The 26,267-nt window shown below is 44.0% G+C and overlaps 1 protein-coding gene and 1 long non-coding RNA gene across 2 annotated transcripts in view; one reads left to right on the top strand and one right to left on the bottom strand.

The window, feature by feature from the left end:
- LOC135905097 (ATP-dependent RNA helicase DHX30-like) overlaps positions 1–26,267 on the bottom strand; it is a 57,159-nt gene that overhangs the window by 17,195 nt on the left and 13,697 nt on the right. Inside the window, exons 6-13 of the mRNA XM_065436085.1 lie at positions 25,855–26,132; positions 21,657–21,904; positions 16,838–17,048; positions 15,142–15,369; positions 10,972–11,130; positions 9,061–9,286; positions 3,524–3,828; positions 728–936 (exon numbers count right to left, since the gene is read on the bottom strand). Of these exons, the coding sequence (XP_065292157.1) occupies positions 728–936; positions 3,524–3,828; positions 9,061–9,286; positions 10,972–11,130; positions 15,142–15,369; positions 16,838–17,048; positions 21,657–21,904; positions 25,855–26,132 (1,864 nt within the window). The remainder of the gene's footprint in view (positions 1–727; positions 937–3,523; positions 3,829–9,060; positions 9,287–10,971; positions 11,131–15,141; positions 15,370–16,837; positions 17,049–21,656; positions 21,905–25,854; positions 26,133–26,267) is intronic.
- LOC135905103 (uncharacterized) overlaps positions 1–26,267 on the top strand; it is a 156,237-nt gene that overhangs the window by 123,618 nt on the left and 6,352 nt on the right. The gene's annotated exons all lie outside the window — the stretch shown is intronic.

Below are 26,267 nucleotides of genomic sequence, written 5' to 3'. Positions count from 1 at the left end.
ATGTCACAGCATCTAGACCTAGCACTGGCGCAATACAGTGCCTCAAGCGGCCAGTCGTGCAGCAATCTTGTGTGTACTCGTGGGCTTCTTTCACACTCGGAAGAACACTTTTATGTAGCACGTATTGAGGAACAGAAAGCTGTATCAGGAGTTTTTCGTGTCACACTACAATTTTCTCACTAACATTTTTCATCTAATTTATAATATTTGAGAAGTTAGCAAGACTAATTATCTAATTAGGCAGAATGAAAAAAATAGTTTTAGTACCTCCAAGCGACGACAAACAACACGGCATTTATTCTGTCCAGCTATGTAGCATCGGCATATCTTTAAACTCGGGCTAAAGTTAGCTGGGACACCATGTATATGCGCCTTAAACAAGCAATTTTTTTCTCTCATTAGTTTGAATTTTGTATAATTAGAATTTTTGCAGCGTTCCCAATTCGCATTAACGAGCTTTTACTGTATAATTCCCTCATGCCATGAATGTGGCTGTAGCTTAGTGGGTAGAGCATTGAGCGATTGTGCTGTGGGGGGGGCCTTAGTTCATCTCGTCGGAGATACTTTTTTTTAGAAAACGTCTTGCGTGAAATTCCCAACAGTGTCTGCTCGGCAGAACAGCCAGCAGCTGCAATGTGGGGAAAAGCGGCAAAGAAATCTCAACATTTAAAAAAATAAAAATAAAAAAAGGGGCAAGAACCAGATCCGAGAAAAAGCCAATACGCACCCGAGCAACGCCCCAATGATGGTTGCCTTGGCCAACTGGGGTGCAGTTGCGAAATGGACAACGTGGTGTCCCAGGTCTGTAAGCTCCGCATTTGCATCCATCAGGCCCATGACCTGAAGGTCCTTGATGGCCTTCGCAATCATTTCTGGAGCTGGTGGGTCCAACGCAAAAGACAGCACATCCTCGACTGACATGGTTGGACAGAACAGCTGCAAACGGGCAAAAAGAGGACACTGGGCAAGTCGGGGACAGTCCGCTGTGTGCAGAAGCTGTGACACGTGTGGTTTTGAAAGCAGACGGCATAATCTGGCATAGATTCAAGGAAGACCAGAGAAGGGGCAAGAAAACGACCACTCACACATGCCAGCACGCCCAAAGCACTGGCAAAGTAGGAGGTGCTATCTAACCTCTTCTATACTTAGGTTAACATTGTGGCAATGAAGAGAACGCTATAGAACACAAGCACAGAAGACAGTGCTTTTTAAGATAGTCTCACGGTTCTGGAGCATGTTTAAGCTGAAGAACAGAAAAGTACAAACATCTTACTTACTACAACACTTTTATTAAGACACCGGGCATGTGACACGAGATCCCTCTGACATCACCCCGAGTCTTTTTAGTCACTAGCAAGTGGCGAGTGTGGAAAGCTCTTGCACCACTCTCGTTTTCTCGCACGTAGTTAGTCAACCATGCTTTTTTTTTTGTTTTGCCGTGGCAGTTGTCGCAGCCACTTGTACCACAGCTGATATGTCGGAAGCCCCTCTTTACCTAGTGTAAAATTATCTTCATGGGAATCCTCAGTTGTGCAAACTATAGCTAGCTGGCCTGCTTAAAAGTGCTTAAACACAGTTAAACCACAATATAATGAAGTCGGTAAAATAATAAATTCACTATGTTATATCGAAATTGTTGTACTGAAATTCGACCTTTTATACAAATAAGCAGTTGCCGATCGATTTTTCTTACATGGAAAGGGGCTGCAGAATTTTTCGAATATAAAACTTAAGTGAGAAAACAATTCGTTTTGACACATTGAAGTCGGCAACGAATGATACAGTTTCATGCTGCATATGTCGACCGTATCTTCACACCGGCAGTGCATATTAAACGAAGCCAGCCGTGCTATCGCATGCATTGCCTGCACTGTGACGATGCTATCGGGAAAAGCGTCGGCAGTGGAAAGCGAATGCTGCGACTGCGTCTTGCTCAAATGGGTCACTAAAACTTGAGATTACGGAATCTCCAATACAAAATACGCGGGAAGACAGCTTACAAGGGGCCACGTCCTCTCGGCATGCCAACTCTTTGCACACGTGACAGATTACCTCTAAAGCAGGGTGCGTGGCTGTGTATGGGCTCAGCCATGCTTTCAGCCATGGCCGACACATGCGCCAACTTACCCCCTTCCCCTCTTTGCCTTTGCTCGTGCGGGAAGGCGGCACTCATGAAGCCAGCACCTTTCTTGTCTCACCATTGTACACTTACACTCGCACTTAAAGCACAAAATGCACGGGATGTGATAGGATCTTATCGCACGTGGACTTTATATGGAACATGATGCGGTTCCACTTTGACGTTGCTCTTGTTGTGCGGTATGGTTTGAGAGGTGCGTTTGCAAGAGCTGCTTTTAATTCAATCGTTTGACTACCTGTGTCTATGGAAGTTTCCATTTATTGTCTCGGCATTCTTTTGCAGCAGCAGTTAAGTTTCGTTATATTGAAATTGCATACGAACACACTTCGTTACATTGAGGTTCTAAATACATGGTGTTCTACGTATGGACAAGAGGTTATGAAAAGTAAAATACTTTGTTATAATGAAAAAATCGGGCCCCTCGGTTAACCCCTTTTCTTCCCGTTTGTTACATCAAGAATTTCATTAAATTAAAGTTGTTATATCGAGGTTTAACTGTAAATGCTTTCAGAATGTATATGTGGTTGTCTACTGTTTCCTTGAGCTTGTACTCGATGGTGGTCTACGGGCAGGCATGCACCAACCGTGGTGCACGGTGTGCAGAGGTGTAGCGCCGCTGGCACTCCCTTATCTCTACAAGGCAGCACAAAGCGTTTCGGTCGGTGCTTTTGTGTTCACACACCAGTGTTCTGACAGCGAGTGTCTGCAACCATCGAGATTCTGTTCAAGTTTGCCTGTGTGCGCATGGCACCATCCTTCTTAATTTAGTTGGTAAGCGAATGATGACTAATTTATACAGCCCATATAACTACTAACCTTACTTCGTACAGGTGTCTAATGATTTGATGATTTGCCTTTTGAGTGGATGGAACTGCAATTCTTTTTTTCCGATAGAGCACTATTTCCGTACACCTGGCACAGCATGTTATGGCATACCCTTGTCATTCTCTCCCAAGTTTAAAGCAGAATTTCATATTCGTACGTTGCCCCATTACGACCGCGGCAGCGTCGCTGCACTACACTTCACTGCATGTCTTGACAACACAACTTCGTAAGTGATGACTGACAGCCTTCGGGCTTTACTGACCCGTAATATCCGTAACACAAACTACATCCCGTACCAGTACCCCGTAATACCTGTGATACCGACTTCGTAAGTGATTACTGACAGCCTTTGGGCTATACTGAACTGACCCGTAATACCAACTACATCGCATGCCTGCGGTTCATTCACCCTATTTAACGATCACAGTTGTGCCCGCAATGTGCACTTTCTCATTCCATATTTTTCTAGTACAGTTCACTGCCCTGCCATTTTTTTAGCACTGTAGCAGTGGCAGTAAATTGTTTCAACTTCAAACAATTGAGCGATCCTGCACTCACCTTACAATCCAAAACGACTCTTGTCAGGTCAGTCGTCTGGATTTCGGGCCGCTTACATTGTTCCCATGACTGTAGCTGTCCTTTCATGTAGAGATGGTATGACTCACCAGGTCGCACACGACCTGCACGACCTGCTCGCTGCTGCACACTGGCCTTCGAGGTGGGGAACGTGCCGAGCAGGCTCACGCCTGTGGATGGGTTGAAACGCTGCTCACGCTGAAGTCCAGTGTCAACAACATACACCACATCGTTGACGGTGATGGATGTTTCGGCGATGTTCGTGGCCAGTATTACCTTACGTACATCTGAAGGTGGGAAGAGTGCAGAAAATCTGATGAAGGATGGGTTTCTGACTTAGTTTCCAGCGAGTGGAAGAGCTTTGCAGGCATGCTAATTACCGCGTTTTTGCCATAGCTGTGATGGAAGGCACCACTGTTCAACTGCAGTAGAATCTACATGTTTTGAGTGGCGTCAACTACATCCACTTTGGACTTATAGTGGATGAAACTAATCAATCAATTAATCTTTATTAGTGATATGAACAGAAGTGATTCATAGGGAATAACAGCTGATCCCGAATAGGTTAAACTCGAAGGAGATGTCATGCACGCGTTCTTGTGGAATGCGTATTGAACCGCGAAATCTTCTTGCACTCGCGGAGCCGAATCGCGATCCGCTTTCGCCGAGGACAAACAGCCGCAGTTTACGCGAGCCATCCATATGCACAGCAAGCATTACTGAGAGCACCCTGCCCATTTTTCCTCCATGGCATGTACTGCCCATCGCATTCAATCTCGTTTGACCGCATCTGCCAGAACAGTGCAGTTTAATTTGTTGGCATCAAATATTTCCGACAATGCAAGGAGTGATTGCGCCTCCATTAGCAGTGTACTTGCAGGTGTGTGACGCAGCACAGCCTTCAACATACCAAATGCGATGGTGAACGGGCGTTCAGTGCACTAGTAGTACATCGCTATACTATTGCATGGGATTTTAATGGTAATTTTCCAACTCTTCAGTATAGACAACAATTCAATATATCCAAGTTTGATATATCCAAGATAGAGTGCATGCAGAAGTTCGAGTGCATCCAAGGTTACAATCTGCATAAAACTAATGCCAGCTAACATGGTACAGTCAACTTCTATTAATTCGACTCTGACAAAACAATTATTCGGTGGGTCAGGTCAAACATGAAGTAGAAAGAACCGGGCAGTATTTACCCGATTCTAACACATCAATGAATCAAAAGCTCGCATACAATTTATGGGTTCAAAGTAGAAAGCTAACATGGAAATGACATAGCTCTTAAATAAAGCAGAAATCAAATGTGCACCTGATTTTTTAGCAAAACAATTCTGCATGCCTCTGTTCCTGGCAATAGGAAAAAGATGGAACAAGGGAACTTAACCTTTATGGAATGAAAGTTTGTTTACTTTAAGTATGTCGTTGTTACTTTCGGAGCACCTTATCACTGTTTATGGAGAACTACAAGTCGTCCTCCATTTGGTCCATACTGTGATATTCTGCATTTATCAAACGACTCTGCAACAATTGCAAATGAGATGGTGGCCCACACCTAGACTAACCACTTTGCTAGTTCATCCTGCGATGCATGTGATTCTCCAAATGCCAAGAACATGTGACGAGACCTGTTGCTGATAGATGAACATCTAAAGTAACCTGTCATTTGAATGTGCTCTCATAACCATACAGAAAGCAGCACATCATTGTCATGCTATGAGAGACCTTATTCGGTGGCCATTCACGGTCGCCGTCTTGTGATGGCAATGGTGATGGCACTGGCTAGGCTGGCTCTGGTAGAAGGCTCTTATGAATGCTGTGAAAGTGGTTTTGGTCTTGGTTTCACATCGGATTGCACTATGCAAGCAATCTTCGGGCGAAATTTTTTTTAACAAAAAGGGGTGTGTTTGAATCGGGTAAATACTGTAAAATTCATTGTGAGCTATCGTTTTCGCTTTAATATCCTATTGGGACAGGCCGAAAATGGGCATTTTTGACTGTAGATGACGTGTGTTTGATGCGTTCACTGTACCCAGAGTGCTGCCAAGACAGGCCCTGCTCTAGTGAAGTCATTACTGACATCATCACTGGGGTCAGGAGTGTGAATGCTGACCAGTCAAGTTTGAATTATCCGGTAATTTTAGGACTGAAACATAAAAACTTTTGGAGCACAGCTGGATGCTGCCATAGTATCGATGCTGTCTGGGACTTCAGTTTGGATTGAGCTAACCAAAAAATGTAATTAACAGGAGCAGAATTAAAGGGATCCCGAGATAATTTTGAAGATTTTGTACGAACGTACCGTATCGTTAGAGTAGGTCCTTCTGTTCATTAATTGACGTATCTAAACGCTCCGCGTAAAGCGTGTAATTTATTATATGGTTTGAAAAATGTGCTGCTCATTGCTGATCGCAGCACATCACTTGGCTGAATTTTAAGCCGCCCCTACACATTTGACGCCATTTACCCCAATGACATTAGTAGGGCGAGCTATCCGACAGGCTGCCCAGAAAGCTTCACCAGTAATTTTTCCAACTTTATGGGGAACAAATGTTGTTCGTAATAGCTGGAATGTTAGTTAATTTGTTTCTATACAAAGAAAGGAACAGAAAGAAAATGCACAAGAACAATTTCTCACTACACTTAAGCACTTCCGGCACACAGCAAGCGTTGTCGGCTTGTGATACAACATGCTCCATTTTGACAAGAGCTACAAGGTCAGAGTCGGTCTCAGTCTTTTTGCGAGCACCATGATTCGACTTTGTTGCGTTGTGGGCTGCAAACATAGCAATCGGCAATATGCCAAGCTGCGACATCGTGTACCTCTGCAAGGCAGCAGATGAGCGGGCTGGCTGCAGCGCATAAGACTGCTGCTATCCGATTGGCGACAGGATTTGCGCGTTTGCGGCCGTCACTTTACACCAGAGGATTACTACCGCAATAGCGTTTCGCGAGTCTGGTATTCGGGCAAACGCAAGCGCAAGGGGACAGGGCCTGGCCGTTTGACTGTATGAGCAGAAGCGCAAATGTGAATGGTCTGCACGGTGCCGCCACCTGGTGGCACAGAGCTCAACCACACAGTAGCAGTAATGAACTGTATTCTTGTTTGCTGCTGGTGTAAATTTTTCGCAGGAGTGCAATCATTAACACATTGTTTCTGCAAATGTTAAAAATATTTTACACTTGGTTAGAGCAATATTAACGCTTTGTTTGGCTGGTTAAGCACTGAGCCAACAGGTGGCTGCACCGTGCAGCCCAATCGGACCGCTCACATACGTCTACGCTAAAGTTCCTTCACCAGCTTGAGTTTATGCTTCCAGCCATCCGTCAAAACGCCCAGCTCACCTGTGGTTACCCGAATACCAGACATGTTCGGCGCTGCGGCAGAAAGCTCGCAACGCAAACTGTTCCGATTGCTCTCGCTTGGGGTCGACTGCCAAGCAGCTGGCGGAGGGTTTGGAGAGGCTTCGCGCGCGCGCTCCTAGAGAACCGAAAGTCGACAACACGACATGCGATTATGACGCGGAGCCAGTGAAGACGGAGCTTAGCCCCGATCACTCGATGAACGAGTTGAGAAAATGCATGACCATGGAGGAGGGCGACTTGTAATCGTTCGTAGCTCTCTTAATACAAGACGCCTCACACAAATTGTAGTGCGAACTATTAACTTTAGCTGCACCCTACACGTCTACAAAATTTGTCCAAACCGTTTCAGGGGCCCTTTAGTGGAATTCTACTACATTAAACCAAACCTGCTGCAAAGCACTACCACTCTGCAAAATTAGACAAGCAAGCGGTTTATCAAGAAGGGTCATGTATCATGTATATCTGCCACTCATATTTGGGCAGCACTCAGTGCACACAATAAATGGCAAGAAAAGCAAACTAAACATATATACAAAGTGAGCGCATGATGCAGTAAGAACATGTATTTGATAAATTCTTGATGTGATGGCTGTGGGAAGGGTGTTAAATCTTCACAGCTTCCAAAACAAAAGCAAGTACAGTAAAACCTCAGTAATTTGAAGTCGATTATTTCGAAATTTCAGTTAGAAGAATTTGAGCGGCCCCGTCATTTTCAACACTAATTCTAAGGGATAAATTGACTAGCCTGTGCGGCTCTATCCGGATAATTCAGAGTTTTCGGTCTGCAGCAACGTGCTACTCTTAGGTTAGGGTTGCTACATGCAATCACAAACCGATTTTGCGGGCCAAGCGAGGACCGAAAAATAGAAAAGAAATTTTATTAGGCTTAGAGTGGCTTAAAAAATCTCTCATAATGCCCTGCCTTATACTACACTTGAAGGTGATCAGACTTGCTTGGATTTGCACAAGAGTGGCATCGTCTCCGTTTACACTTGACAAGAGCATCACCGCATTGGTGATCTCCACCAACGGACTTCACCATGGAAACTTAAGAAACAAACTTCACAGCACTTGGCTCTTGCAAACGCACAGGTGGCACAGTTCACAAAAATGCAAAGCCACACACATGCCCACAAAGATGCGACGTCTCCAAGACACCACATACAAAATAGCAACAAGAATGGGCATGGCCTCTGAGCCTGGAGGATGGCACGCGGTCTCTCTACTGAATAGCGTGCGCCTGCCAATCTTGGAGGCTACAGTGCGGGCTGCTGGAAGCCAAGCCAGCGAAAAATCCAACATGGCAGCCTCCAAGAACACACAGCATGGCTCGGAATGTGCGATTTAGTCTTGCAAACCGAATTTTGGGGCCTCAATTCGTCCGAAAAATCAGTCGCAAGAATAACGAAATCGGCGGGGAACACGAAAAAATTCGCCTTCGCAAGAATTTCGTTGTTGCAAAATGACACAGCACAGATAGATAATGCGTCAAAGAATGAAACTTTACTATCAAAATTACGTTCCCCTACTTTGGAAAGCTTGCTTGAGGATACCTATGTAAAACCGCATTGCCAACAGCAGTTACATGGATTTATCTCACTGAAGTTTGCAATGTTCTTCTCATTTGATATAAAATTGGATTACAACACCATACTCGCTTATTTGAACTTTTTGTTAGTTCCACATCATTTCCATGCCAATGTTTATTATGCTATGTACAGTTTGGTAGAAGGCTCACCTCCAAGCAAATTATGCAATAAATGCAGAATTGACACAACAAGCTGGGCGAGTTGGTGATTGAACATGCTCCTAAGGGTGGGCAGCGCAACCCGGACGAAAGACAAAAGTAAGGGCACGATACGAGCGCAGCGTCCGGATTGCATTGCCCACCCCTAAGAACGTGCAAAAAAGCTGAATTTCTTCAATTTATGGAAAGTTATCAACTCTGCAAGAAAACTGGATGTATATTTAAAACTTTTTTTTAAAACTAGAATTAAAAAAAAAAGTTTTCAGGTGCAGGGTCCCTCCCTTTAATTTGAAGAATTTTTGTAGTCTGGTGGCCTTCGAATTATTGAGGTTTTACTGCAAATAGACAAATCCGCCTGTACTGCCAACCAATCAGCTGTCCGACCTATCAACAAACCAACCTGCCGGAGGAGTCTTGAAGATCTTTTGCTGGTCCTCATATCGGAGCCGGGAGTGCAGTGGAAGAATCCAGTCATGAAACTTTGCTGGGGCGCGCTTGCAAAGCTCGCCTCGCACTTTGTTAATCTCATTCCACCCGGGCAGGAAGCAGAGAATCGCTCCGGGTGGCTTCATCTCCATGATGTATGTCAGAACATCGGGAACCAACCGGATCGGGTCAGAACCGTACTGCAGACGACAAATTGAGAGCCGTGGCGATTGCAGTCGAAGCTCGATAAGAAAAACGCAGATATAACGAGTTGCGAGCTACGACAAAGTAAACACAAGACGCTTATCACTAATGTTAGCATGCAACAAATACCTAATCCTCATTTAACTCGCACTTCGACACTTCGAAATATTGTTTAAGTCTGAAATTTTTTTCCCAGCTGTGGTGTCACGCCCATGTGTTTTTCACCCTGTATCTAGAAAAGTTATTGCGCCAAACAACAGATATTTTGAAAATCTCAAATTCAAAACAATGCCAGGGAAAAGTCAACAGGACGGCGTTGGCAAAGTCGCTCGCACTCGCTTCTCACCCGTTTGCAGCTTGCTAGCCGAGCCAGACGCTGCACCAGGCCACACTCCTGTGCTTGTCTTTCCTCCTCCTCTCTATGATTGCTCGAGCACACTTGCTCAGCTCCTTGCTGCTACACTCGAAATCTCATTAATTCGAACGCGCTTAATTCAAACATTCGGTTTCTTCGAACTGACACCTTGGTCCCGTCAACGTTATGTGTAGTCCAATGGGCGAAAATGCCCGATTGTTTGAATGCACAAGCATTCGTGACGGTTAACTTGAACGTACTGCACTCTGACAATGCTCTCGGCAGTGCGCCAAATCACACGGCGGCACCTCCGACTCAGCCATAGAGGAAGAGCTTAGGAAAGATTCCTCAATGTCGCATGCTAAGAAATAAAAAAATAAAAAACTGTGCCGGAAATTTGCCTGCGCTTATGTGCAGGCGTGTGCAAACGTGTGCAGGAGGGCGTAACCGATTACTTCTGTTAGTGACGGGTTAGTGGCTTCGGTTAGTGGTGCGGCACCACCATATACCCCCCTAGAGTCAATGTATAAGAACGTCCGAAATTTCGGATGCAATAAATCTTCGCCGTCAGATTTTCCGGGCTTTTTGCAGACCGCACTCTCCGAAACGGCATCAAATGAAGCCACAACCACCGCCCATTTTGATTATCGCGCCCCCTCGAGCCGGTGCTCTCGCATGCAGATCAACTGGCAACCGTAGCCACACTGCGGCAATGCTAGGCCTACCTACTTCGACGTTCGCTACCTAGCTTCTTGCTGTTTGGTGCCGTGTTTTTCATTGAAACAATTTGCTGCTGTTACCAATGGCGCCGACTCCGCCTTTGTATTTCTCGCAGATAGCTTCGGAGCGCGGAAAGCGCGGCGCGTTGTGTAATGTGGGTTCCCCAAAGTCAACTTCGCCCCAATACAGCAATACCAGAAGTTGTCAGTGACTCATCTATGCGGTCATGGTCTGTTAATTGACACCTCAAGCAAGTTGATTGGCACTTTTGAGCAGGCGCGACCAGCCCACATGCTGCTAGATAGGCACAGTGGTACAAGGCATAGATAAGAGTGCTAGGTTATGATAATGGAACATCTGACTAGCTCACACAGGCTGGGTGACTAGTGCCACTGTAATTTAAAGGGAACGTCATCAGAAATCGTTATCATCATCATCACAGAGAGGGAAAAGGAGAGGCAATGGCACTATTTTAGTTCTAGGCACTGAAACTATGTATAGCAGACATGGAAGGTGGCAACAGGAAGAAGTCGTGCATGGTGCGGCAGTTGAGAACAAAACCAGTAATCAGAAGCGTTTCACACAGACAGCCGTTCGTGCCATTACCTTCTGTAATGCTTCTGCAGTCACGATTTCTTCTGACACCAGGTCTTCTAGAAAGAACTGCGTCACAGGATGTGTCTTGCCCGCAATCTTGATGATGGGCGCGTTGTCAAAGTACTCTGAAAACTTCTCTGTGTCGATAGTTGCACTCATCAGAATAACCTGCCGGATGAAAAAAAAAAAGGGACACAAGACAATGCTGTCAAATTTTCTTCAGCAATCTATTTACACTCAAAACCTTCAGGGCCTTTCAAGATAACTTAAAGAGGAGAGTTGCTTACAGGGCACATGACTAAAAAAAAAAGAGAAAAAAAAAGAGAATTGGGAGTAAGTGTCGAAATATGCAATACTTTGGCAGGGATAAATTAAGTAAAAAAAAGGAAACAAGTAAACTATCAGAGCGAAGCTGCGCCATGGAATTAATGTTGACCAATGCATCACGAAACAAGGAATTATCACTGATGGAAACAATGGTTACAAAGAGGTGGTCTCACTCCAGTAGTGTCCGAGGTATGAAATGACGGAGAATATATCTTAGTGCTGCAAAAGGGACATGAACCTTATGACTAAGAGTGTGTGAATTTTCAAAAATTTAGAATAGTACTGATTGTATGTTTATTATTCCTATTTAATTCGAAAACTAGGTATTTTAAACAAATCTGATATATTGCTGGCTGTGCGGGAGTAAGCGCGGTTCATAGCCTTTATTTCTACCTAATCTAAGAATATGTGTTTGATTTTGTGCAGAATTTTATGATCATGTCGTGCTGCTGGCGAAATTTCACGTGTAAAGGCTTCTTAACCGCTCGATGAACAACTCTTGCGGGAAAGCCAGCCTCCCGGTAGCACGGGACAGCGGTTTGCGGTCAGCGAGGAAATACTTTTGCAACGCCACCCCCAGTCCAAGCTCATTGTGTGAAAGCAAATGCGATGAGCGCCAGCTGGCACAGGGTCAAATGACTCCAAGTTTATTGACATTTGATGTTGTATAATAAGGCACAGGTTGGACATCTTCCAAGTTAACATGAGCCCAATACACAATCTTCTAGTATAACTGCTTGCTAGTGAAATTTTTACCATCGACCATGTATTTGCAATGTTCCAACATGTTAAGATAACCAAACTTGCTAATAAACGCATGTGCATACCATTATTCGGTATTCGAAGCTAAGTGTTCATATCTGATTCATACGGGAAAATTTCGATATTTTCACACTACTACCAGGGTCCTTCAATACTATTCATGTGGTCATGAAACTTTGCCGAAAGCTTCATGTTCCAAATGCACAGTCATGAATTAAGCTGCTGTTGTGAACGCAGCTGAACCTGCAAATGGAACAAGGCGTTGTAGTTGTTTCGAAATGGTTCACACTTAAGTTTCTGAACAATGTACAGAAACAGGGCAGCGATTTGCACGTAGTGTCTACAACGTCGACCCACTGATACAGGCAGTCGACCCTACTTCAATAATAACGAGCATACACGCAGAACGCCTGTGGCGTCCGTTCGGCATCTGCTCCAGTCCACCTACTTGCGCCAACACTATGGTGCGTCCCCTGCGGGCACTAGATGATGCTCTCCCACGGCCTTACGCGCAAATTTTATGGCCAGATAAGAAGTACCCAAGGGCTCTGCTCCTAATTACGAGAATAATCGATGCAACGGGACGCACAGTGTGGAGATGCTGCATGGTGTTTAATCTGGGTTAAAGAACCAAATATGTTATTTACTTATATTAAAGCATACATAAGATGCAAGGAAAATGTGGTGTTGGCCGACAAGGCGTGCAAGGCGTGCAGTCATTTGGGAAGCTAAAGCGGTGGGCGGAAATGCGGCATCTAGCCCAGCCAAGAACGAAAGCTTTGTGTCATTATCGCCGTCAGAGGTCTAGTTATTCACTATCAACTGCAAAGAGCATGACATCTTTGGTGCTGGACATGACATCTGAGATGCTGCATTTCTTAAGGGGAACACTGCTCCTTGCAGTCAACAATTGGGCAATGTCATTTTCATGTCCCTTTGCTCCAACTTTTGTGCAAATAAGTCTAGAACTTTCATTCTGATAGCATTTCAAACTGACCATTCAGAATAATTTTGATATGCCAGTTTCCTTCATAATAACCACCATTTCATAGCGAGCTCCCCTTCAGACTAGCCTACACAGAAGACATGATATTTAAAACCTATTAATTCAATGGGAAAATCAATTGCATATTTGAAATCAGCATGTTAAAATACATAGGTGATGCAAGTTCAATCAATACGTGCCCATAAATTTAGCTTTAAGTGCAATGTTCCTATTTAGAAGCCTTGCAGACTGAGGCAGCCTAACTACTATATAATGTCTAGAATAAGATCTAGCCTAGAAAACACACAGGAGCGGGCAAAAAAACCTACTACAGCTCTTATAGCTACACCGATGTGTGGACTGAATAGCATTACAGAAAATGATTAATGCCAATGACCTATCTATATACATGTAGTGTAGTTTTTGTTTGGCACTCAAATCTAATGCACATGTAATTTGTTAGCCAACATTCCTGGAAAAAGAAGTTTCGTGTTAGAACCAAGTAAATATGGTATCTGCTCCGAGAAACCAAATTAGAATGCATTGTGAATCTCTGCTGGAGATCTGTAATGCAAAAGCTCCACTCGGTAGCTGTCCCTTCATTGCCATTGAGAATTGCTCACCCTTAACAATCCCTTAACAGCCCCTTAACAGTCCTGTAACACAGTCCTTGAACTTAATAGTACCTGATCTTGTACTGCTTGCAAGAATGCCCATCTACGTTTTTCACAAAATTTATTACACTAACCTCAAGAAACAACTCAAGGCCTCAAGAAACAACTCGTCCTTCATCCATCTTGTATTTCATCACGTGTTGATCATCAGTTTAGGCTGGGGTGTGGCTTTGCCACTCAATCACTTACCTCAACTCCTTCACCTCGCGCACCAGTATTACCACCAGTAAGTGGGGATTACCACACATTTTAAACCACCACGCTATATGCCAGAAGCTTACTTGACTTGACAAAGCTTATGTATAGTTCCTAAAGCAGGTGAAATCAGCTATAGTACAGTCACTGAAAGAGTCATTCATCTAGAAACAATATGGTGCTTTAGTCTCTGCTGTGCCAAGTTTTCTGTTGCTTCTGTGCTGTGTGTGTAAAGCTAAGTTATAGTTAACGAAGCGCATACAGTCAAACCCATTTACAATGAAATCAACAGTCTCACGAAAAGTGGTTGCTATATCAGCACTTTGTTACATATAAACTCGCTGTTAAAAAAACGTTAAAACATTAGCCGCACTGAAGCTGGCATCGGCAGTTACAATTTGGCAGCACTTTGTTCCGAAAACCATAATTTCAGTCTTATTTTTGTTCCCGGTGCATTCCCGCAACTAGATGCAAGTCTGCGTTAGGAACATACATCTAAAGAACAAAACGCAGCGTCGTATAGCTCTTTCAAAATGGTGCTTGGTTCCAATCACCTGTCATTTCAAAAACTGGAAGCGCAGCCGCCATTATTTACTCTAGAGCTTGCGACATATTTCACTACCAGCAGAACATGACTGCATTATGGTCAAGAAAGCTAAGTGTAGTACTAGTTGGCTGCAAGCGCAAACTGCTGGGGCATGCAGCCATTCTGCGAAGGTCAAAGACATCGCGGTCTCGTCATTACGACTGCGCGTCAGCTACACGAGAGCTGTAAAATTACGTTATGTATGTTGCTTCGGGAGAAAAATATTTTATGTTCTAAAGGCCGAATGTCACTGCGAACCTTTATCAGCAATCGGCAATGTGTAAGCAAAGCGTAGTAACCACCGAGCACAGCGTAGTAACCACCAATCCTTTGCAACAATGCACGAAGGCAGCGCAAGCTAGGGTCACTAAAAGTGCAACTGAAGCTAGAGCGACTAGAGAATAAAGTGACTCGGGCCCTCCTACTTATTCAGTGTCAACGCTGACATCGGAACAAGCAGAGAACTATTGCTGCAGCAATGTGAGGGCGCGACGATTATACTCGAGGAAAAAAAAAATTTGATAGCCAACATGGGGTGGTGTGAGCATAATGTGAGTGAATATGGCAACATTCATAAAAATGCAGAAGCGTTGCCAGAAATTTGGGAGGGTTGGAAGGCATGCTGCTACAAGAATAAAAGAAAAGCCCACCTTCAGTTCATGGTTTATGGAAAGCACCTCCCGAAGGAGCACAAGCAGGAAGTCAGTGCAGACGTCACGTTCGTGAACCTCGTCAACGATGACGTGTGACACTCCTTGAAGTCTGACGTTCTGCTGTAAGTGCCGCAGCAGGATGCCCACAGTGCAGAAAAGAATGCCTCCACGACTCGCCAGGAGCTGCTTCTTGAGGCGCACTTGGAAGCCTATAGTGTCAGTCAGCTGCAGGAATGAAAATGACCAGGCTGTCGTCTGCAAGCGTCTTCTGTAACACTTGAAGTGCACCGGCTTAAGAGACCGTTCATAGTGTCCCTGTGTATAGCGTCCCTTCCACACGCACTCAGTGCTTACCTTCTCCCTTTCTTCCTCTTTCTATTCCCCTTTCCCACATCCTCAGTGTAGGGTAGTAAACCGGGTGCTAAACCGGTAGTAAACCTCCCTGCCTTTCCTGTCCTTGCTTTCTCTCTTGTGTAATAAACTGACTTCGGCATTTCAATGTTAAGGGGACACTAAGGAGAAAATTAGGTTGAGCTGTACGTGTAACTATGCTTCCACAATACCGAAATTTACCGTAAAATATCTTGCTAACCTCCGCAGCTTGGTACGTGTGATGCATAAAAAGGGAACAAAGCAATCAACCTTTCGCTGCGAAAGAAAGCAGTCTTCAAAGAATGCTTTACGAGCGAATGGATAATGAATTACATACAAACCCACAACAGCCCGATACGAAATTGCAACATTATTTACTGGCATGAAAATACTAACAGTGCTACGGTGAGCGGCCGGCCATAAAGCCGAGCCGCAGTGAAAAGTATAATTTGTGCATGACCAGCACCTAACCTGCAAGCTGTACACACAACGGAGAGCCGCCCCCATTTTGCTGCCAGCCACCAGCCACTTGCAAATTTTCATCGCAACCATACTGCCTAGGCCACTAACTAACAAGTGCTTCTTGCATAGCCAGTCGGCAGCCCAAGTTGCAATTTGCTATGTGGCTGCAGCTTTGTTCACAGCAGCCATGGTTGCACCACAATGCATGTGAATTGTGTGCCCTTGAGTGTTGATTTGATGTGTGGTCGCTTCCATAGTGGCGCCTAGATGCCATGCTGCTTAATGTGGCTTCTATGTCTGCATACCCTGCGTCAGTTGTTTGCAAGACAAATTCGCACAGCGTTTATTTGCAGGAACAGTAAAAATGTACCTTACCGTGCCTTGAACATGAGTTGAACGCAAGTCTATAACTACTGTTGTTTGTAATGGTAATGTTTCATTGCCTTCTTATGTTGCCTTTTCCCTCTCCCACTCTCTCCCCCCGTGTGTAGGCTGTAAGCGAAGAGCAGCAAGGTTGTTAGCCACTCATTTCATGACTGCGTTGGTTTTATCTTACGCTCTGCTTCCTCTCCCTACCTCCCCTCTACCGTTCTATCTACCTCCCCTCTGGACTGTTGCACGTTAGTACAAAAGTCCACACTGCAGCTTCTGCAATGCTTTTGTGGGGGGTCATGGATAATTACAGCAGTCAAAGGGGTATTGTGGCAATGCGATGGAAAGGTCCAAATTAGTTTCTCATGCCGCCTTTCCTCTCAACCGCGCTCCTGCCATGAAGCACCACCCGACACGGCATGCAAGATAATGACAGCAGCAGCCAATGAAAAAGTCGAAGGAAGAGTGCCTTAATACATTAACTAACCTCTTCATCCCGTTCTAGAGCCACCCGCTTTGCCATGGAGATTGTTGCAATCCTCCTTGGCTGGGTGACCACAATATTGCACCTCGAGCCTTGCCCTCCACGAATGTAGTCCTCAAAGATGAACTGGGGAACCTGTGTGGTCTTCCCAGATCCAGTCTCGCCACAGATCACCACCACGCGTTCGCGGTGGATGGCATTCATAATGTCCTCCCTGCAGCATGAAATGCGGGTCAAGTGCTTTTTCAGCATTTTAGTTTTCGTAAACATGACCATGCTCTTTTGGATCACGATTAAAGTGCAGCTGAACTTTGTTATAATAACAAAAAAGTCCCGCGCAACCTGAAAATATCTTTGTTACACAGTTAAAACTTCATGTAATAGATTTCAATATACGTAATGAAATTTTCAATATAATGAAGTACATAACTTTTGATAACTTTTTGTCCATAGAAAACCATGCATTTTGAATCTCAACATAACAAAGTGTGTTTATGCATAATCTTTGTTATTAAGAACTTCAATACAGTAGACTCATTAATTAGACTGTACCGACACAAATATGCGATCATAGGAGCTCTACTATAGGCGTCTCGTACATAAATAGGATGGCATCCATGTTCATTACATCGGAGCTTGAGTGTACTGACATTATCATCATCACATGCCTATTTTATGTCCACATATTCTATCTCAAAAACTCCACAATACGCTTCTCACACGTGAAGGGCTGTCATTTTATATTTCAATCAATCAATCAATCAATCAATCAATCAATCAATCAATCAATCAATCAATCAATCAATCAATCATTTTATTTCCTTAAAGAAGGAGGAGTACAGGACTAAAAGCTTAGACAGCTTGACGAGGTCCCGACCCCTTGTAAGTTGGCATAACAGCAAGATGACAGCCAGTCATACACAAGAAATGAAAAAAAAAAAAACATCACAATGTAACGGGTAATACAGAGTGAAACAAGACGGCAAGAAATAATCAACACTCATAAATAACAGTGGAAAACAAAATAAGGAGAAGGCAATGTCTAGTCTTGCAAATAAATAAGTTGACAAAAACGTTTAATGCGAGAGTTTCGGTTTCTGGAGGGATCAAAATTTTGTCGGTCTAATAGGTTTAAAAGCGAAGGTAATGTATAGGATAAAGATTGCTCATCATAAGAGGTTCTTGGGGTAGGTACGAACCACATTTCTTTATGTCGGGTCTGTAGAATATTTGTATTTTCCCGAAGTTTTGCCAGATGAATTGTATCATCAATGCCAAATTTTACGAAATCTTTGTAGCACAACATCAACCTATAATTGTAAAAACAAAATACAGGAAGAATTTCATATTTAGAAAAAAGTGATTTTGTGGAGTGCGTATAATGGACATCAGCTATGTAACGCACAACTCTTTTTTGTAGCAAATGTAGTTTGTGCAAGTTTGTCACACCAGTTGTACCCCACACCATGACGCAGTACTGCATGACAGATACCACCAGAGCATTGTACAGCATAATTTTTACCTTAGTCGGGAGTAAGCGACGCAGACGAGCAATAACACCAATGGCAGATGACAATTTAGATTGCAGATGATCAACATGCTCATTCCAGGTTAGGTGCTTTGTAAAACGCACCCCAAGGATATTAACGCAATCCACTATCTCTAACTGCTCACTGCCCAGACACAAATTCATATTAGTTGTCAACAACTTTCCTCTAGGCGCGTACAAGATAACTTTTGTTTTCTTAGGGTTGATTTTTAAGCAGTTTATCACGGACCACCGCTCTAAGTCAGACAGCGTCTTATTAGCCTTTATTTCTATATCTGTTTCCACGTTGCCTGTAATAAAAACGGTTGTGTCGTCGGCATACGAAACGAATGTAGCGTTATCTGTACAGCGTACAATGTCGTTTATATAAATTAAAAATAAAAGTGGGCCCAAAATGCTGCCTTGCGGCACACCAGTGATAACTGGCTTCCTTGAAGATATTGTGTTACTAGCACCTACGCACTGTGATCTGTGGGACAGATAAGATGTCATAAGCGAGTGGGCGGTTCCACGTACACCATACATTTCTAATTTGTTAAGAAGGATGGAATGATTAATTAAATCAAAAGCCTTAGAGAAATCTATGTATATGCCTAGTGCCATATGCTTCCGGCTGAATGCATCTAAAATTATTTCTTTTTGGCTCAGGAGGGCTGTTTCCGTAGAGCGGTGCTTTCTAAAACCATGTTGAAAGTCTGCAATCAAATGGTGACGGTTAAAGAATGAGAGTAATCGCGCATGCATTATTTTCTCAATACCCTTAGAAAATACTGGAATTATTGATATAGGCCGATAATTATTTAATGCTGTTTTATCACCGCGCTTGAAAACGGGAACAACGCGGGTAATTTGCATTCTCTTAGGAAAGGCACCTGTTGATAATATTAAGTTATAAACATGGGCTAGAATAGGGCTTATAATATCGAGCACATACTTTATAGGGCGAATCTGGATACCGTCGGCATCTAGCGACTTGCTGTTGCTTGTAGCTCTAATAGACGAAAAAACTTCAGAAGTAGTTGGAGCAAGGAAAAGCGATGCTCCATTCCTGTTTACTGGTAGAAACTGAGCGTGGTTAGTTAGGCTTTGTTCAAGGTCCTGTTGCGGTGCTAGAGTAAAGACTTCATTAAATGCATTTGGTACTGCGTCTCCAGAAATTTGTTGCCCATCATGTTCCAATATATCAGGAATAGCTGAGTAAGAGTTAGGCTGTAACAAGGCATTCAATTTGCGCCAAAGTACATCACTTCGTTGATTAGCAGGGTCACTAAATATTCCTAAAAAATAAGCATCTTTGGCAGTTCTAAGTTTATTTGTTAAACTGTTTCTGTATTTCTTAAACGCCTTAAGCAAGGCTTCATCCCTAGATTTCACAAATTTGGCATATAAAACATGTTTTTGTTTAACCATGTCAAGAAGCTCAGGGGTCAGCCAAGGTTTCCGCGCTTTAGGTGGCCTCGTAATTTTTTTGCATGGAAAATGCGTATCATACAACGGTTTAAAAATATTAATAAAAGCGGAATATGCAGAGTCGCTGTCTTGTGCACAATAAACACTGTCCCAAGTTTGCTGAGCAATGGCATGGCGAAAAGCCTCCAGATTAGATGGCGTAATTGACTGAATGTAGACTGGTTCCTTAGTTTTTTGAGTCACACGATTGATTTTACTCACTAGCAGAATAATGCCTAGATGGTCACTGATATCAGTGTACAGAACGTCGGCCTCTAATGAATGAATATTTATATTTGATATGAACACATCTAATAAGGAGGCGCTGTCAACAGTGATGCGTGTTGCTGTAGAAATTGTATTTGAAAAACCGCAAGTTGTAATTAGAGTCTGGAAATCATTTTGCAGCGGAGAAGATGACAGCATGTTTATACTGACGTCACCACCTAAAACAAGATTCATTTTTTCTTCTGTTGCATAACTAAAAAGCTTTTCAACGAAAGCAAGAAAGCAGGTCGCATCACCTGATGGTGGTCTGTACACAACAGAGAACAAGTTTGTATGGCTTTGTAGTGTCAGTACCTCATAATCGGTAGTTATACCAGTGAACTCGTCGACTGGTTCAGCAAAAATATTATCTTTGAGCAAAAGCGCTACACCGCCCCCTCGCTTATCCTGTCGACTACAGAAGAACGACTGATAACCAGATAGCTGGAACAATTGTGATGTGGGCGTTAACCATGTTTCGGTTAACATTATGACAGTAATCGGTATTCCGAAGCTGTGTATTAACATGGTAAGTTCATCAGTCTTATTTGCGAGCGATCGAACATTTTGATGAAAAAATGTCATTGCTGGTTGCTTATCTGATATAAGATCCTTTACCTCGGATGGTACATAACCCATATTTACTTTGTTACATAGAATAATTTGTTATATGAAGGTTCAAGGATATATTTTTATGTTGTAAGTTCTTCAGCATAAGCTTCTTGTACATAAAAGGATGACACTCTGCAAGTACGAAGGTTTGGAAGCAGGATATATTATTTCGTACTAAAGTAGGTTATGTCATAAACATCATGACGAAGCAAAATGTTCTGTCACGTGGCAATAAGACTAGCTAAAATGACGAATGCTCATGAAAACATAAACGAGAGCATTTTTTCAGGCTGTGCCCAAAGGCAACACCTGCAGATCTAACCACTGTATCCATGGTAACATTTTTGGTACCTTCTAGGTACCGAAAATGTAACTGTTTTGCACAAACAAGTATTACAGCAAATTATTTAGGCAGTTATGACACTTGCCAATACTTTCTGCACAATTTGAAAAGTTAACACACACAAATAATGATACCAACTTGATAATGTCAGGTGAACACAGACATACAGGGACGTTGCAACGAAATGTTGGACCACATAAAATAACCTAGAAAATGGCATCAAGTTGCACCACAGAAAGCTACCAAAAATTTACACCAGAAGCCAAAGAACTGCTACTATTACCGCACACCAGAAATGGCACAGAATCCAAATTGTTGAGAACAAGAGACCACCTGGGGTGTCCAGGCACAACGGCAAAATCAAGTATGCACGCATGGTTCAGGAAACCATCGTATTTTCTGGCCACCACATGCTCCCATTGCAAGCTAAGGTGTTTAGAGGATGGATTAGGCAACTGCTAGTTCTATAGCTTTGTCAAGGTTACTTTACTTGTGCCATACTGCTCACCTACAACAAATTTTACCAAAGTTAAATTTTGTCGCGGTAGACTTCTGGTTTCCTGTAGGCCCAGGATATGCACGGCAGTATACCAGTTTCTCACCTGCGTGAAAATATCGGAAGCTCCCGTCTTGCTCGATGGTACAAGTAGTTCCAAGACTTTTCGAGCTTGGCCATGAGCGTAAGGTCTCTCCGGCCACAGGCCTGACTCGATGGCCTGAGCAGATGTCCTGTCATGATGTCGTGCACAATTTTTTCTCCAGAGCCCGCATTGTCAGGCACCATGTCACCGCCAGCTGCCTGCTCTTCGATTTCGTCGTCAGGGAGGTGTGGGGCATTGGCTACAACAGTCTGAAGAAAATGATCTTTGTTAAAGCGCTTATGCGGCCTAGTTATAATGAAGTAGAAGACAGCACAAGACTACTTTCATTATATAAAACATTTGTGATAAGAAAATGTAGAATCACTGAATCTGACGTTGGTACAAGCATATAAGGAAACATCAGGAACGCAAGATTTCAGAAAGAGAAAAGCTTCTGAATACCTTCGTCATACGACACTGGAACAACTTGACTGCTTTCTGGGGCCAAAGTTAAAAAGTCAAGTGACACTTGATACTGAGATCAGCAATAAGCATTATAGATTCACTGTGTCATATCAGGTAATGCGCTGTATCTATGCTTGGCTGTAATATTTCGTTATTTCCACGCGCGACTGCACAGGGTGATAACTGAAGAATACAGCAGTAAATACAGTGCTGTCCTACTCGCAGACAATTTTTATCCAGTGCACTTCACTTATAGCGATACTACATACATCCGTTATAATGATAAGCCGACTTCAGAGTGTCAGCTTGTACATCAGGGCTATGAAAAAAAAAAACTTATATAACGATAAGTTATTCACTGCATATAGGATATAACAAAATTGTGACATCTGCATGGCGTTCTCCATGCAGAATAATTGTGGAATTTGCATTTCTACGCGATTTTGTATCTGCCACCATTAGCCGTGCAGTGCCCACGCGCAGATTGCGAAAGCCATGGAGAGCATCGCTAGTTGACGCAATGTGTCATAAAATGGTGCCAGCCGCTTCATGTCGCCCACGATCCAGATATGTCTGAGGAGAGGTGGAAAAAATATGCGAGAAGCCAAACGGCACGCGCCCTTTGCCCTCTTCTCAGCAAGTGCGAGAATGCACTGCGAAAGCGGCAGCGGACGGCCTGGTCGATGGAAGATGCCACCCACAAAGCGCAGTGTTGCATCGCTTGAGACGAAGCTGCAAATTTCGCTAGGCTCAAAGGAGTACGAGCTCGCACAGGAGTGCTGTGATCATGACGGCAGCAACCAGGGGCCATGCCGATCAATGGAAAAGGCGGAAAGTGAGAAAAAAGCGAAATACCTACAAGTTACCTGGTTAGCAATGCCATTTTATAGCAGCGGTAACCAACGTGCACAACTGTCGGAATATCAGATGTTGCTTTTTAATGTCTTGCAAAAGTCCTCTAAACAGCCAATTCTGTGATGCTGCTCTGTCAAGGGATGCCAAAAGGTTACCTCAGTACTCATTCGAATTGGGCACTTTTCAACATGCACGGAACATATGGTGGGCAAGACAATTTTTTTTCTTTTCAGGAATCGTTGAATTTGACCACTGCAAGCAAACTGCATTATGAATGCAAGCCTTGAGGAAAAAGTAATCTTTTGAGCACCCGTGGTCTACAATAACATGTGGGTGCAAAACATGTAAACGAAGCAGCTGCATGCATCTAACAATAGAAACATGCGATTGGAATGTTTGCACCCTTTAAAATTGGTAAATATTGAAAGATTAACGCTGGACTGATTTTTCCAGACAGTCGCATGAAGCAGATGAAAAAATGCGAAACAGCAATGACCCGCACTTGTTCAGCAAGGAGTGAATGCCGCTGACAAATGGTCATGGTAGAGGCTTCTCCGTCGCCTAGGGAACCCACGTGCGAGCGCAGAGTGCTTCGTACTGCGCGACTGATACAATGCACTACCGCAACACATAGATGAGTGGAAGGCATGCAGTTTTTCAACATGCACGGAACGCTTACGCGGTTGACCTAAGTTGAGTGCGCAGTGGTGATGTTGAGTCACATGACACGCAGTTGGTGCTCTCTTCTGTTGCACAGATTGGCCATGACGAGTCGGCAGTAACCCACAGAACTGACCTGCCATCAGGATCCTGATCTTCACCACTGATTACTCGAGAAAGTAGATGGATGTCAGAGCCATACCTGACTGTTCGGCCACACGTCTTTTCTGACAAACTACATTTTTCATCAAGGAATACCACGATTGCCGATCCCTCAACATGGCAATGCGTCCACGTGCCTTCAAGAAAAGATCTCTTTGCATGGCAACAGACCTGCTACTGCTTTTCCGCAATGTTCACAGATGAATTGCCTGGTTGAACGCACAAATCGCATGGTGAAGGACATTGTATTATGTCAGTCCTGCTCACGGTGACTGGGATGAATACATTGCTACTTCGTGTTTGCTCTGAACACCTTCAAACCAGAAGTAACAAGACATGCGCCGTTTAAGCTTGTTTACAGAATCTTGAAACTGTAAAAGTGCACAAAGACAAGGAAGAGAAGTTACGTCCCGAGAATGCAACAAAAAGCTTTTTGTCTTCGAAGTTAATGGGCACGAATGGGCCACAGACACTAGCCCCATAGAGTTGCTTTGCAATGCCCACCTCAGAGGGCAGCTAGCTATGAAGCACCGTCACATGTACACGACCCTGCCCTCGGTCATCCAAGGCTGGAGATCTGGTGTTTGGCCTGCCCAGCGTCTTCCCCAGCACTGCGGAAAAGTGTCTGCCATGTTTTTACCGTTCTTTCTTCGGTAGTGAAGCAGCTTGGCCCAACAAGAAGCAGGACCCAAATTGACGACAAATGCCGCCAGCAGCATTTTTTTCCCACTCACGCAAGCCCGATGAAACTACATTGATTGATACTTCTGCAATAATCTGGGCTTTCTGCCAACTCATACACTGGAGGAAAGGGAGGGGAGAGTGTAACAGGTGACATGGCGGACTTACCTAGATTCAAGGAGTCAGCGCACGACATGGGGCACAGAGAACAGAGGAAAATAAAGAAAATCGCGATGATGAACGCCTTACATAGAAGGGTCACCATGTAGAAAAAGATCTCTGCTTGTAGCACCCACTACAATAACGGTTACAGTGAAGTGAATGTTTGTCCACTCATAACTTAAAGTGTGTAATCTGGCAGTAAAATGGCAATTGCTGAGCAAGAGCAACTTGAACTGGCACACTCTTGACATAATAGCACACTTTAACCAACAGCTTGGCTTGGTTGGCCCACAGCCGGCAAGCCAATTTGATGATTCTGCTTGACCACACCAATTGCCTGGCTGCATGCATATCGATAGTGCAAAGTGCATCCGTAATTTAGCGTTATTTACGGGTAACAGGCCACGGGTGTTTACGGGCCATCAAAACTGACAGGAGGCTCTCTGCTGACCAGTCAAGGCATCTTGATTGCATTCCTTCTGCATACACACAAACATGAATCTTTATTTCACCAATATCAATATGTTCACACTGAATATAAAAGTATTTGTGCGTCACAAATTCATGATACGATGAGGTATTGGAGGTATGGTGAATAAAGAAGTCGTGTTTGGTGTCGCATGCAACTTCATTATAATGAGTTAGACTGCATGCTGTGATACCGCATTGTTCTGCATGTTACCCGGGCCCCCAATTACAACACCATGGAAACTGAAAAAATAATGCACGCATGTTACATGCGGAAATAACTGCACATTGAAGTCTTTGTAAAAAAGAGTAATCTCCATTCGTGCATGCACAAATTCTGCATTTCCTCACTTCTGCTTCTGTTGCACCGTAAAGGACCGCCACTGAGCGAAGCTCATTGCCACAGACTTCTGGTTCACCCTGTGCACTACTTGCTAACCACTAACGTGCACAAAACATGAAATGCGACCCAAAGAGAGGAGTATAATGGGTGGCTACGAAAGGTGAGAAAAGGGAGCTTGGCATGCGGGGGTTGGGAGAGGGTGGGGTTTCCTAGGAGATAACGGAACACAATGGTGGAAAACCGTGCATCAAGTTATGGCTTCACAGCAGCACCGTGCTCGCTGCCGTGATGCCACACCTGCTGGCAAAATTTACACGTGACCCTTGCACCCCGACATTACTGTTGATCCTTCAGGATTTACTGGGGCGGGTTACATGCAAAAAAATTCTGTACGCATGGTTCCACGGTGCCATCAGTACTTGCCTCGAATTCCGCGAGTATCTCCTGCATGTCGGGAATGAAGGTTTCTGGCAGCACCACGGGTACTGGGGCAAATCGCTGCCTCTTCTGGCGCCGGACCTCCTGGTCCGAAATGGTCTTCGGGCTTAGATCTTTGTCAACGTGTCCTTTCTCAACGAGGTACTGCACGAGAGCTGCAGCGGCCAATGCCTCTGCCTCAGCCTTGTTCCGGGCACTGCCCTTGAACGCCAGCTCGCATGGCCACTTCACGGTGACCGTCGATGTCCAGAGAGAAACCTTGCCTGAAATGGAGTAAGTGTATTGAGGAAGAGCTGGGTGCTCAGCCAAAAATTGTTTGAAATATTCAGTTTTAGGGCTATGGTGCTGAAAAAGTGTGATGTATGCATCTTATGCAGTTACCGTATTTACACGAATGT

This window comes from Dermacentor albipictus, chromosome 6, assembly GCF_038994185.2.
Source record: "Dermacentor albipictus isolate Rhodes 1998 colony chromosome 6, USDA_Dalb.pri_finalv2, whole genome shotgun sequence".
Taxonomy (NCBI): domain Eukaryota; kingdom Metazoa; phylum Arthropoda; class Arachnida; order Ixodida; family Ixodidae; genus Dermacentor; species Dermacentor albipictus.
Note: the sequence above shows the minus strand (reverse complement) of the source record. Positions and strands in the feature narration are given on the sequence as shown.